This window comes from Chrysemys picta, chromosome 2 (assembly GCF_011386835.1).
Source record: "Chrysemys picta bellii isolate R12L10 chromosome 2, ASM1138683v2, whole genome shotgun sequence".
NCBI lineage: Eukaryota > Metazoa > Chordata > Testudines > Emydidae > Chrysemys > Chrysemys picta.
The window spans coordinates 225,962,635-225,977,330 of record NC_088792.1 but is presented as its reverse complement, the minus strand read 5'-3'; the positions used below and the strand labels follow the sequence as shown (position 1 = coordinate 225,977,330).

The following is a 14,696-nucleotide window of genomic DNA, read 5'->3' as shown; positions in this document are numbered from 1 at the left end:
GAATTAGGAGTGGTTAATTATATCTGACTTAGACAACTGGCGTACCTGAAATGCTTTAGAACCTTGGCCTGATATGTTTGTCAGAGTTCTATTTACTATTTTCAGAACTTTAAAATTGAATCTATACAAGGCTTTTTATCTACCTTTAAAATGCTTTGGGGACTTTCCAGAATGTTGACAACTTTGTAATACTGTAATGTTATAATATGCCATGTGTTTTTAGCAGTGTTGTTTCAGTATATGTATTGATGCATTTCATTTAAAATGATAAAAAATAAAGGAAATCCTGGAATTTTTTTCTTCCCTCCCTCTTCCATCCTCGCACTAGCTGATTCCAGAATTCTATGAAAATGATTCCAGTTTTCTATTAAATAGTCTGAAACTGGACCTGGGGAAAAGACAGGGAGGAAAGATGGTTGAACATGTAGAACTTCCTCCTTGGGCATCAGGTAATGACATTCTGAATGCATTTCCTAAACTCAATACTGCACACAGTTTACCTTCATTGCTTTCAGACTCTTGGAATCCTTTGTGTCTCCCACCTCCAAATTTTATTTTTCTCTTCTGTTCTATTTTGTGTTACAAAAACTTAAATGAAAATAAGTACAGGTATTGGGGAGGAATAATCTAAAGTGGCTATTAATGAATGAAGATCATATTCTTATATGAATGTATAAATCAAATACTTTTTTTCAAAATGTTACTAAATAGCTGAAGTAGTGTTTTATTTTAATAAATCTGGAAGGTTTCTCCATGGAATGTCTGTGAGGGGTGAGAGAGAGGAGAGTTCATCCACATTTAACAGTAGTAGATTTCTGCACTGATTAAACTTTCTCTTGTTAGATCCTGATGACTTTCTTCAGAAGAGCCAAAATGCCTTAGAAAGCCAGTACGTGTCAGAACATCTCCATGAATGGATTGACTTAATATTTGGCTACAAGCAGAAGGGAAGTGAAGCCATTGCAGCCCACAATGGTAAATTGTAAAATTCTCTAAAGAATCACTTTTTTGACATTCTAACTAAACTTGGATGGAAAATGTGACTAGCAAGGTTTCCATGCTGCCCTGCATTCTTTTGAACATGCATCAAGCCTGTGTTTGATCCTTCAGTACTTGAGAAAATTGCCAATCCTTTTCCACTGGAAATAGTGACTCATCTTCTAAAACGTATTCCCTTTCTTGTAATGTCTGTCTTCCCGGAATACAGTATATAAATGAGAAATGTTTGATTATATATTGTGTGTTGATGTTGCACTTAGAGTTACCAGACAGCAAGTGTGAAAAATCGGGACGGGGATGGGGGTAATAGAGGCCTATATAAGACAAAACCCCAAATATCGGGACTGTCCCTATAAAATCGGGACATCTGGTCACCCTTGCTGCACTTAAAATGACAGTCAAGGGAGACCGACAATATTTTTGTCTGTTATTTACTCAAGTCAATGATAATGGCAATTTGGTGCTGAAATAGTCTCTTGTGTATTTCTCATTTCTGCCCAGAAATTGCAGCATGAAACTTCAGGTTCATGTGGGTAACGTTCTTTTCCAAGAAGAAAGTGAGAGGGAAGGGAAAGGATAAATAGGTCGCTGGGCTTCTCCCTGTGTGCCACTCTAGTGACAGTAACTCTTTGACTCACTTATGTTTCCTTCTTTTAATTTTTTTGTGATCTTTATTTTGAGAGTCTTATTGCTCTGTCTTTGCTATAATTAGCCCGGAATATTAAGACATTGTAAATAATTAAAGAAAAGTAATACATTATTTTCTGAGTGACTGAAAACTGTTTGCAGCATCAAAAGCAGTTCTTTCATGATGAAGTTCTCTGCATTAAACTACTGAAAGTCTGCTACATCAGAAATCTGATATCTATTTTAGTTGTTTTTTTAATACATTAACTAACTTCTCAGTGAGGAAACACATAACATTTTGCCAAACCAAGTGGATTTCAGAAAGGGGGGGGTGGAAGAGTGGATAAAACACCTTTATCTGTTCTAAGCATCTTCCCCCACACACACATTCTTGAGTTTCCTTTATAACCACCTCTAAGCCAAACAACCATGTAGTCAGTTCTTGTTAGTCTTGTTACATAGCTTTAATTTAGATGTAGCTGAATGTGAGGCACATGTAGCTTAGTTGTACTAAGCTAAGTTTTATGTCTCTGAATTACATTCAATGTTTATCTTCCTGGGGAGCAAGAGATTAAGATCAGAAAATCCATCCTAGACCTATTAGCAAGTTAGTACTGCAGAGATCTAATGAGGAAGTAATATTTGGGGGGTTTAATCACAGTTTACAAAATTCTCACTTTCTTACAGATAGGGGATTAGTCCACTGTGATGATGGGCTCTTATAATGATGTAATAAGATCACTGTTGTGTATCCAGTTACTGAGAGTCTTTGAAAAAAACAGAAAACGTGCTAGGGAAATGCATAGAGTCAGGAAAAGTGGTATCTGAAACTGTTTTTTCCTCTTTGGCCTAGCTCATACTTTTCTATGCATCAAATGGCTTGAAACAAACTATAACTTGCAGTAGGTGTGAGGTGGGTGGAATTGCAAAGATGTGTAACACAGTTAAATATTCATGTAGTTTACAGTTGGTGTGTGAGTTGAAAAAAATAAGCCATGTTTATCTACATTGTGCAAATGGCTCTCTTTCCCTCTTCTTTCAGTGTTTCATCCATTAACTTATGAAGGTGGAGTGGATTTGAACAGGTAATTAAATGCTTATAAGCAATGTTTGGTAGAGGCACATAATAAATTTCTCTTTATCCCATAAAGTTCCCTGTTAACTATCTAAGTGCTCCCAACAATTGAGAGAACCATTCTGTTTTGGATTCCAAAAGACAGTGTCCACCAATCTTACCATTGTAACAAAGATTGAATTGAAGGATTATGCTTTCAAATGTCTGTGCAGTCTGAGATTTCAGTTACACTAATACAAATTGCTATATTTGCAGAGTAGCATGCATGCAATTATTGCTGTTGTACACACAATCATGGTTATGTGCTTGCATGCAATTGTCCGGTCAGCTGTGTAATAGGTCAGTTGTGTATGCCTTTACTGTGACTGTATTTTACAGCAATAACTGCACACATGTGCCTACATTTTCAGAAACAATCTTTCTGTCTTAAAATATTTCACTGAACACTTTGCTTTTCTTAAGTATTATGGACCCCAATGAGAAAGTAGCTCTGTTGACACAAATCTTGGAGTTTGGACAGACACCGAAACAGTTGTTTACAACTCCTCATCCCCGGAGGATAATACCGAAGTTCAAAAGTTTGTCTCGAACATCCAGTCACAATGTTTCCATAGCTGAATCTCCAGGTAAACGTATAAAAGAATCTTAATTATTGTTTGTATTGCTATCTGATAACATAGCTGACTTGAACTTATTTCTGGGAGGGCTGTATCTTTTGTTTCAGAGGATCATATGTTATATAACTTGGTTGGCTGCTTCCCTTGTAAATCATGGAGAAATAACTACAGGAACCGAAGGCTCTGACAGAAAACAGACTTTTGCCTGGCAACTCTCTCTTTATTTTGTTTTAAACAACCAAAAATGGAAGCATTGTCTTGTTGAGCTCTGATTATTCAGTTTGCCTCTTAAAATTGTTTCAAGGGTTTAAATGAACATCAGATATTATTTCTATCATCGATATACAGGCCTATAAGTATACAGCAAGTAAATAACTCCTGCAGTTAATATGCAAATTACAGCACTCAGTTTTTCTATTTTATGTGGTGTTGACTTTACCAAAAAAAAGTGAATTCTGTGACCTGTGAAGTACCAGATTGACAGCAGCGGCAATCAAATTAGTCTGTCCACAGCATACGTACAGGATGCGCACTGGCAGTGCAAGCTCCACACAGTGTCCCACTAATGTACTTTTAACCCTGTCCTGGAAGGATCACCTCTAGGGTGAGAGGGTAATTCAGTTCCTATGTCCACTTAATAATTTAACCACCATTGAAATGGCCAGCAAGGGTGCCAGTCAAGATGGTGGCTCTTGTGATGTGGACAGTGGTCTACTTAGAATTGGACTGAAACATCAGACCATGTATATGCTTAAATCAGTCTCTGTACCAGATGACTGTAGGGTAGCTAATGTAGCGCTGATTTTTAAAAAAGGCTCCAAAGGGGATCCTGGCAATTATAGGCTGGCAAGCCTAACTTCAGTACCAGGCCAGCTGGTTGAAACTCTAGTAACAAGCAGAATTATCAGACATGTAGATAAACGCGGTATGTTGGGGAAGAGTCAACGTAGCTTTTGTAAAGGGAAATAACACCTCAGCAATCTATTAGAATTCTTTGAGGGGGTCAACAAGCATGTGGGCAAGTTATTACAGTATACTTGGACTTTCAGAAAGTCTTTGACAAGGTCCCACTCCAAAGGCTCTTAAACAAAGTAAACACTCATGGGTTAAGAGAGAAGCTCCACTCATGAATGAGTAACTGCTTAAAAGATAGGAAACAAAGGGTAGGAATTAATTGTCAGTTTTAACAACGGAGAGAGGTAAATAGTGGAGTCCTCCAAGGATCTGTACCAGGACCAGTGCTGCTCAACATAAATGGAGGGTGAACAGTGAGGTGGCAAAATTTGCTGACGATATAAAATTAATCACAATAGTTAAGTCCAAAACTGACTGCACAAAGTTACGTGGAGAATCTCACAAAACTCTGTGACTGGCCACAAAATGACTGACAAAATTCAATGTAATGCACATTGGAAAAAATATTCCCAACTATACATACAAATGATGATGTCTAAATTATGAAGTCCAAGAGATCTTGGAGTCATGGATAGTTTTCTGAAAACATCCATTCAATGTGCAGCAACAGTCAAAAAAGCTAACAATGTTAAGAACCATTATATTAGGAAAGAACCATTAGGAAAGGGTTAGTTAAATAATAAAACAAATGATATGATAATGCCACTATATAAACCCATGGTATGCCTGTTTCCTGGGGTTATCTGAACCTGAAAAAATAGTAACCTGTCTGTGTTTTCTAGGCAGTTTCAGGACATAAATCACTAGGGCCACAGCTTGTCTATCTGATAAATGATTGGTACACACAAGAGTGCTTTCACTCAAAAATCTTTGTTTTTATTGAGTCCAAAGCGCACGCCTAAAATAACAATAGTCTTGAGCACCCCAGATATAGTTACCCAAAGTCTGAGATGGTGTCAAGTGGTCAGCAGTACATTTCCAGTGGCCAGCCGTTCTTCTAGCTGCGGTGGAGTTGGATGGCAGTCTCTTAGCTCATCAAAATCCTCTCCAAAACTTCTCCAAATTGCACTCTCAACTAATCTCTTTTATAGTTTGATCAAAACAAAGCACATAACTCACAGTAACTCCTAATGGGCTAATAATTTCCCTAGCAACAGCAAAAAAAAAAAAAAAAATCTACTTATTAGCAAAGCAACTCCCACACCCAGATCCAAGGTCAGCTATCCACACTCCCTCCCCGTCTCATGAATCTGTCACTTTCTCTCTTCTTGTCAGCAACAGTGAAGCTGTACAGCTGTTTTGTCTGCTCTGGCAAAGATCAAATTATTCCTGACTATGTGGTGTTCTTGTGTCCAAATAATGGTGACTGAATAACAAAATGGCTGCGGTTTCGTCAATTCCAGTTTGTCATAACACACCCACACCTAGAATACCACATGCAGTTCTGGTCATCCCGTCTCAAAAAAGCGATATTAGAATTGGAAGAGGTGCAGAGAAGATGTTGGAATTATTAACGTTTATGAAGGGTATTAGCTCGACACTAATTTAACCGTAAATTCCTTTATTAAATTCAAAGGCCACATGACATTTATGCAATTGCTCTGAACATGCCTATAAAGTCTAACTAATAAGCAATTTACTACACCAAATACAGTAACAAAACATTTATAAGCATTTGCTCCATATACTTACAAACGGGCTAAATGCATCCATATTGGTCGGTTCCAAAGTGGTCAGGCAGGTATTAGCAGTGAAGCTTTTAAGAGTTTCCTTTCTATACCCTTTAACAAACAAATGATGTCATTGCCAATTACTGACTTCCGCTAAAAAACAATTTGGGATAAATCACCCTTATTTGCAGTCTTAATCCAGATAAAATTTACCACCTCCTTTCTCCCCAAGGCCTTTCCTCCCTATCACTTCGCCTCCTTGCTGGCCAGCAGTTTTTCTTTTGCATCTGGTTCACATAGGCCCTAATTTTTGAAATAACACTGGTGTGTGGCGTGGGAAGGGCCATGTTGGCTCATTTAAAACACATTCTGTTTGTCTTGTTTAAAACCATCTGCAGTCACCCCTATCCATCATGAGACCTCCTTTTTAGAACTTTTCCTTATTTCATTAGTTATTCTTTGAACCAGACATCTTCACTACTTCATTCCTTCTGGCCTTATAACTAAGGCTAAGATTTTGTCGCAGTTATTTGTAGTAAAAGTTACGGACAGGTCGGGGGCAACAAACAAAAATTCACGCAGCTCATGACTTACTAAAAATAACTGTACAAGCTGCGGCAAAGGCGCACAGCTCCAGCTGCAGCCCCCACCACGGGGCAGAGGCTCACGGCGGAGGCCCCTGTGCAAGCAGCAGGACAGAGATGCGTGGCCCTAGCGATGACCCCCAGCAGAAGCTGTGGGGCAGAGGCGCACGGCGCCGGCCCACAGCAGAAACTGCAGGGCAGGGGCGTGTGGCCCCCGGTGGCAGCCCCCAACGCAAGCCATCGGGGAGGGGTGCACGACCCCGGCAGCGGCTCCCACCGCGGGACTACGTGGGGTACATAGTCCCAGCCACGGCTCCAACTGCTGACAGAAGCTGAAGAAGTCACGGAGGTCCGGTAAAGTCACGGAATCCATGACTGCTGTGACCTCCATGACTAAATCGTAGCCTTACTTATAACTTATTATTTTCAAGGCTTTCCTTTTGCTTGCTAGGCAGGGCCTTTCTTTGCAAAACACACATTTTGTTAACCAAACTTAAGATAACCCTAATTCTTTAATTTCATATTTATCCTACAGAAGGGCAATACAAGTAATTAGTGGTATGGAACAGATTGTACATGAGGAGAGATTCAAAAGACTGGGACTGTTCAGCTTTGAAAAGAAACAAGGATGGATATGAAAGAGGTCTAGAAAATCATGAACAGTGTGGAGAAAGTGAATAGGGAAGTGTTGTTTACCTCTCACATAACCCAAGAACTAAGGATCAGCCAATGAAAATAATAGGCAGCAGGTTTAAAACAAATAAAAAGAAGTGCTTCTTTACACAACATGCAGTCAACGTATGGAACTTATTGCCATGGGATGTTGTGAAGGCCAAGAGTAATACTGGGCTAAAAAAAGAATTAGACAAGTTCATAGAGAATAGGTCCGTCAATGGCTATTAGCCAAGATGCTTAAGGATGCAGCCCCATGTTCTGGGTGTCCCTAAACATCTAACTGCCTGAAATGAGCTGGATGACAAGTGATGTTCACTCGAAATTAACTTTTGTTCATTCCCTCTGAAGCAGGGGTTCCCAAACTTGGTTCGCGGCTTGTTCAAGGTAAGCCCCTGGCAGGCCGCGAGACACTTTGTTTACCTGAGCGTCCGCAGGTGTGGCCACTCGCAGATCCCAATGGCCACGGTTTGCAGTTCCCGGTCAATGGGAGCTGCGGGAAGCGGCGCAGGCCGTGAACCAAGTTTGGGAACCCCTGCTCTGAAGCAACTGGCATTGACCACTATCGGAAGAAAGGATACTGGGGCTAGATGGACCATTGGTCTAGCCCAGTATGACCATTATGTTCTTATACCCTATCAGTTATCAGCAAATATGATATGCTTTTGACCCCCGTCTTAGATTTATATCATTTTCCTCATTCCCCTATTGGGTGATCTTTAACTTTGAAGTACAGGAGTGACAATACAGGTTGCTGTTTTAAGTAGAATGTCTCTTCCAAATGACTCACGTAGAATTAATTCTAAAATTATGTTGAGTGGTTTGCCAAAATAGGATTCTATTAAAAAAAATTCCAGAAATTTAAACATCTCTAAATCATGCTATGTATTCTCACAGCTTGGCAATTCTTATTGAGTTGGTGGTATTCTTGGTAGCAGTTGCCCCATAGTAAGCTCATTTAATTTCTTTAATTAACCTTTGAAAAACATAAGCCATAATTTTAAACCTACAGCTTTACAGAATCTGACTCTTAAATACATGAACATAAAAGTGGCAGCCAGTCATAACAGAAGAACATATACTGTCTAAAAACTTCTGATCCATTTAGGAATTAACCTGAAGATTTCTGGCTATTTATGTTCTTGATTTCTGTCAATAAATTTGTGGGGCAGTTAAACATTCTCTCATAAATTCTCTCCTCTCTATAATAGAACTGGAAATAATAGAGATGCTGCATATGCCTTTTTGTATCATTTAATATAGTCATATTTGGTATAACGTCAACTCATTTATTATCTGAAGTCTATCTTTTTTTTAATTTTCAATTTGTGACTTCTCATTTTATGGTGGTATTATATTTTAGTTTCTCCAAGTGAAGAATCTTTTGAAGATTTGACAGAAGAAAGTATAACACTTGCATGGAACAACATTGCCAAACTAAAGTTAGATGAGCAACATAAAATTCATAAAGAGTAAGTCTTTGTAATGTCCTTGTCTGTGGTATAATTATCTCAAAATCCAATAATCTCCTGTAGTCATCCTGCTAGTTATTGGATCATGTGTTTATCTGGATGCATCATGTGAAGGAAAGCCTCTAGACCAGGGGTGGGCAACTTTTTTGGCCCGAAGGCCACATCAGGGAATAGAAATGTTATGGCAGGCCATGAATGCTCACAAAATTGAGGTTGGGGTGCGGGATCTGGGGTAGGGCTGAGGATGAGAGGTTTGGGTGCAGGAGGTGCTCCAGGCTGGGATCGAGGGGTTTGGAGAGCGGGAGGGGGATCAGGGCTGGGGTAAGGGGTTGGGGCGTGGGGAGAGGCTAGGGATGCAGGCTTACTTCAAGCGGCTCCCAGAAGCAGTGGCATGTCCCTTCTCTGGCTCCTACACGGAGGCGCTGCCAGGAGGCTCTGTGCGCTGCCCCATCTGCAGGCACCGCCCCTGCAGCTCCCATTGGAGTGCATAGGAGCCGGAGAGAGGCCATGCCGCGGCTTCCAGGAGCTGCGTGGTGCGGCCCCCGACCCAGTGCCCCAGCTTAAAATGGCTTGTGGGCTGTAGTTTGCCCACCCCTGTTCTAGAAGGTGCCTTCCTTCATGAGATTATCTGGTGGTTTGGTAGTGAAAAATGAGTTGTATACTATGAATTGGCCTGATATTTTAAGTCCTCTTATTATTGGCTGTCCCAATAGCAGCTAAATGATTTAAGTGGGTGTGGGCTAATTTAGGCTTTCACCACCTTAAGCAGGTCCTTTTTGGTTAGGATTGAAGCATGCTGGCAGAACAATGTGCACTGCTCCTTCCAGTTCTTTGGCAAGGAATATTTTTGTCTGTAAAATTGTGATGCACTCTACAATTTTTGTAGTAGTAATTTGCTTGAGTGTCTAAATTAACCCTTGTGAAGATCAAATACTGAATTGCTGCTGTAAAAAAGTCACTGTACAGTATGATTGTTAGAATTAAATACCCTTTGAATTCACTTCCAAACTTATTTGCCTTGAATAGGGAAATTACTGGAATAGCAGTCTCTTGCAATGGATCTTCAGTTTTCACAACATCTCAAGGTGGGTATTCTCGTATAAGTGTCTTCTTGTAGGACACTGTGATGCAAACATAGCATCACTGTGTTATAATGTCTTGACTTAATGAAGTTGCATGAACCATCAAAAATTGACCACTCAAAGTGTACTTTTTGCTTTTTGGATGGGATTTGCAAAAGTACTTAGCATTGGCCTAGCTCTGCTGTTCTTGAATTCATGGGAGTAACTTCACTGAGAACAGAGTTAGGCCAATGCAGTGATATTGAAAATCCTACCCTTAGGTTGTTTCTTGGACTTTTTCAATAAAGTAATCCACTGTTTGACCTCTAGACAGGCTTTCATGACCTGTCGAATGCAAAAATCTGTGTCAGCCTGTACTATGGAGCCACCATCAGTGTTTCCATTATGTGTCTGTTTCTGTCAAAAAACATGTGCATAGATACGGTCTTAAAAATCTTCAACAATAGTCTAATGTGATCTGAAGGCTTCTTATCTGAATGAGTTTGGGATAGTCAGGTTATCCAGCTCATGCCAAACAAATGTTAATAAAACTGTATACTGCATTACAACGTGTATTCTGCCATATATTTAACACACTTAAAACACCTATAAAACCAATTTTAGGTCACTTTTCATATACATAATTGTCATGCTGTTGAAGTTGCATATTGAAAATTTCCAGGTGCCAAGTAATTGAGAAACTGATAATGCTGGTAAACTTCTCTTTTCTAATGTTACAAAATTCCATTTGCTAGCTTATTGGCTCACAAGATACCTGAAATCTAAACCTGTCAATGATGCAAAGTAGATTATTGCTACTCCTGAACCTCAGATCCGTGTAAAATTTGGTGTAGGGGATTATTTTAAAAAAATCTATTCCAAGGAGTAAGTGTCAACTGATGTATTAGTGGGTAGAGTGCAAATTAAGTGGGAAAAGGATGCATGCTGGATTAAGTTAAATTGCAGGACTCTGCAACTTCTTTTGGATACTAGATCTGTGTTACAAGCATGCAGAAGTGAGAGTCCTGTGGGAGCTATACCTCTTAGTCAGGAAGTTTATCTTGCACATTAAAATATCAGTGATGAACAACAACTCAGAATGTTTAAAGGTTACACCTGCAACATACCTGAGTTATCTTGGGTTACATTTGAATATAAAACACCAGGACTGCCTTTCCCTTCAACTCCCTGTTCTCCTTCCTCATGCAGTTCTTCAGAATTAAGAAAGAAAAATGCTCTGTAGTTTCTGTATTTAACAGTAGCCTACAATGTGGCTCTTATAGTGGCTTTTTAGAAGTGATATATGCATCCCTTGCCTGCTGTTAGACCTAAATATTTGAATATTCACACAGGAGCAAAAAATTATTCGTTTAGATTAGAGTATTGCAATACAGTCCTGTTCTGTCTTTGTAATTATTTCCCTAATGTTTGCATTAGATTCAACCTTGAAGATGTTTTCTAAAGAATCAAAAACGCTCCAAAGAAGTGTGTCCTTTTCAAACATGGTGAGTAGTTATTGTCCTTAAGGGAAGTCGTCCTGAAAGCTACCCACAGAAAGATGTCCCTTATCAGCAGTATATCAGTGAAATGCCAGGTTTGCCTTTGTTTCCTTCCTTCTGCATTCTCTCTTGCACGAGTAATTTACCGACGTGGGATGAGGTTCAGTACTGTGCCTCCGAAGAAGCATAGCACAACTTGCGCCTTCCCAAGTTTGGGCTGCTCTGAGGCCCAGTGTAAACCTTGTGATGTAACTGACACCTCCAGGGGGTCTGCCTACATTACATAAATTCATCACTGGCTGCCTAAGGCCAGCCATGCTGCCCAGAATCTGCAGCACTACATGCTCTCTCATGCCCGACATGTCCCGTGTACTAAGACTTGTAAGGGGATCCTTGGAAGAACATCTCTTGTCTATCTTCCTCTGTGCCAGGGGAGTTATCCACCAGAGGGAGCTGAGGCTTTTAGAGCCTCTTTACATAGCTCCTGCCATTTTAGTTAGCATAAAGGGTCTGGAGCCAGGGTGAGAATCTCACCTGTGGCATTGACTAGGCTGCTGCTACTTCTGACTGTGACCGCTGTTTTCTTTTCATTAGTACTTTTTTCCTAATCCTTGGCCAGGGAACCAGTTTCTCTCATTAATGGGCCTTGTCTACACTGACATTTCTCTTAGGCCTGGTCTACACTAGGCGTTTATGTCGAAGTTAGCGCCGTTAAATCGAATTAACCCTGCACCCGTCCACACTGCGATGCTATTTAGTTCGACATAGAGGTCTCTTTAATTCGACTTCTGTACTCCTCCCCAACGAGGGGAGTAGCGCTAAATTCGACATGGCCATGTCGAATTAGGCTAGGTGTGGATGGAAATCGACGCTAATAGCTCCGGGAGCTATCCCACAGTGCACCACTCTGTTGACGCTCTGGACAGCAGTGCGAGCTCGGATGCTCTGACCAGCCACACAGGAAAAGCCCCGGGAAAATTTGAATTTGAATTCCTTTTCCTGTCTGGCCAGTTTGAATCTCATTTCCTGTCTGGACATCGTGGCGAGCACAGCAGCACTGGCAACGATGCAGAGCTCTCCAGCAGTGATGGCCATGCAGTCTGGGAATAGAAAGAGAGCCCCAGCATGGACTGATCGTGAAGTCTTGGATCTCATCGCTGTGTGGGGCGATGAGTCCGTGCTTTCCGAGCTGCGATCCAAAAGAAGGAATGCAAAGATCTACGAGAAGATCTCTAAAGACATGGCAGAGAGAGGATACAGCCGGGATGCAACGCAGTGCCGCGTGAAAATCAAGGAGCTGAGACAAGGCTACCAGAAGACCAAAGAGGCAAACGGATGCTCCGGATCCCATCCCCAGACATCCCGTTTCTACGAGGCACTGCATTCCATCCTCGGTGCTGCCGCCACCACTACCCCACCAGTGACCGTGGACTCTGAGGATGGGATACTGTCCACGGCCGGTTCCTCAGACATGTTAGGGGACGGGGAAGATGAGGAAGGAGATGAGGAGGGCGAGGCAGTTGGCAGATCTCACAACGCTGATTTCCCCGACAGCCAGGATCTCTTCATCACCCTTACAGAGATCCCCTACGAAGCGTCCCCAGCCATTACCCCGGACACAGAATCTGGTGAAGGATCAGCCAGTAAGTGTTGTAAACATCTAAACATTTATTTTTAACAAAACAGGAATATTAACAATTAAAAGAATGGGTTGTTCATGATTAGTGTGCCCTAGGCGCTTAACGGTTTAGTAAGGGGCAGTGCAAGTTTTGAAAAGAAATCTAGCAATGTCCGGTTTTCAGTGATTGTCCTGCACAAGCCGCTCTACTGTGTATTCCCTGCTACTGCAGCTACAGTAAAATGCGGTCTATATGTGCGGGGATAGAGCAGTAATCCTCCTGGGACATCTCGATGAAGCTCTCCTGGAGGTAACTTGAAAGCCGTTGCATGAGGTTCTTGGGGAGAGCGGCCTTATTGGGTCCTCCGAAGTACGACACGTTGCCGCGCCACGAGATTATCAGGTACTCGGGGATCATTGCTCTGCACAGCAGGGCGGCATACGGCCCTGGTCTTTGGAGGCTTTCCCGGAGCATTCTCTCTTTGTCGCTCTCGGAGATCCTCATCAGGGTGATGTCGGCCATGGTGACCTGCTTTTAATTAGGTAGGGGAATGTTAGTGTTGGGACTGCTTTCCCGTTCCTTTACAGAACTGTCACCGCTGGTTTGCAGCCACGCGGTGGAGGCGGGAGAGGGGCAGCCGAAAGGGATCATTCCCGGGGACAGCCGCGAGGGGGTGGGACAGGGGCAGAGTTCCCGCTTGCCGGATTGCTGGCAGCAGGGACTGACATTGATTTAAATGTGAAATGAGGCCAGTGGTAATATAAAAGTTTTAAACTGCCACAAGTGTACGGCTTACCATGTCTGCCTGCAACAGAAATTCCGTTGTGCTGCCTCGCTTCTCAAATGTGCTGTTCAAGACCCCAGGCACAGAATGCGAAGGCCGAGAATTCGACCTTGTGCTGAGTGCGCATGTGAAAGGTGCTGTGCATGGTCTTGTTCACAGAGAAAGACTATGTTCTTTGTTCACAACTACATTTATCTTTCAGAGGAATTCACTCCCTTTTTCCCATTTCCACAGCCCCGTCTGCGACTGTCTCACAACCTAGCCTGGAATCACACTCCCAGAGGCTAGCGCGGATTAGGCGTAGGAAGAAGAGGACACGGGAGGACATGTTCTCTGAGCTTATGGCCTCTTCCCAAGCCCAGGCAGCACAGCAGACCCAGTGGCGGGAGAACTTGACCCGAATGCACCAAGCCAACATGGATCGGGAGGAGAGGTGGCGGCAGGAAGACCAGCAGGCGACTCAAACGCTGCTTGGACTACTGAGGGAGCAAACGGACACGCTCCGGCGCCTTGTGGATGTTCTGCAGGAACGGAGGCAGGAGGACAGAGCCCCGCTGCAGTCCATCTCTAACCGCCCTCCCCCGCCACCAAGTCCCATACCCACCTCACCCAAAGTGCAAAGAAGGAGAGGCGGCAGAGTCCCTGCTAACTCTCACTCCACCCCTGCAGAGAGCTCTAGTAGCAGAAGGCTCTCATTTCCCAAAATTTGAAAAGTTCTTTCCTTCCCGCCTGACACAAGCCCACGTCCAAGTTTCACCTCCCAATGCCATGTGTAGTTGATAATAAAAAATTCGTTTCTGTTAACTACTGTTTCAATCATGTTCTTTTGGAGGAGGAGGGGAAAGGGGGTTGGAAATTGGACAGGACAGTCTCCTTTGGCAGGGTACATAGTCGGGGGCAGGCACAGCAGCAGGGCATATACACAGTGCAGTGATGCAGTGACTAGTTGCCCCGGTTAGTCTGGGAGGTTGTTTTGATGTAATGTTGGGGGGGGTGGGTTGCTCTGTGACTTTGTGGCGGGGGAGGGCAGTTACAGATCTTAAGCGCCGGTCCTTAGACAGGATCACAGAGCCACACAGCATGGGATCTGTAACCGTCCTCC

General features: G+C 42.4%; 1 protein-coding gene across 5 annotated transcripts in view; it reads left to right on the top strand.

Annotated features, from left to right (window-relative positions):
• NSMAF (neutral sphingomyelinase activation associated factor) overlaps window positions 1-14,696 on the top strand; it is a 61,809-nt gene that overhangs the window by 37,020 nt on the left and 10,093 nt on the right. For 3 of the 5 annotated variants that reach the window (XR_010598881.1, XM_065585603.1, XM_024114107.3), the window contains 7 exons: window positions 329-449; window positions 844-975; window positions 2,669-2,711; window positions 3,164-3,327; window positions 8,523-8,631; window positions 9,658-9,716; window positions 11,130-11,197. Coding sequence is in view for 2 of the 5 variants with exons in the window: in XM_065585603.1 (XP_065441675.1) it covers window positions 329-449; window positions 844-975; window positions 2,669-2,711; window positions 3,164-3,327; window positions 8,523-8,631; window positions 9,658-9,716; window positions 11,130-11,197 (696 nt within the window). In the remaining 3 variants the exon portion in view is untranslated. Of the gene's footprint in view, window positions 1-328; window positions 450-843; window positions 976-2,668; window positions 2,712-3,163; window positions 3,328-8,522; window positions 8,632-9,657; window positions 9,717-11,129; window positions 12,835-13,828; window positions 14,399-14,696 lie in introns of those variants that run through there. The other 2 variants (XR_010598883.1, XR_010598882.1) reach the window with 2 other exon arrangements.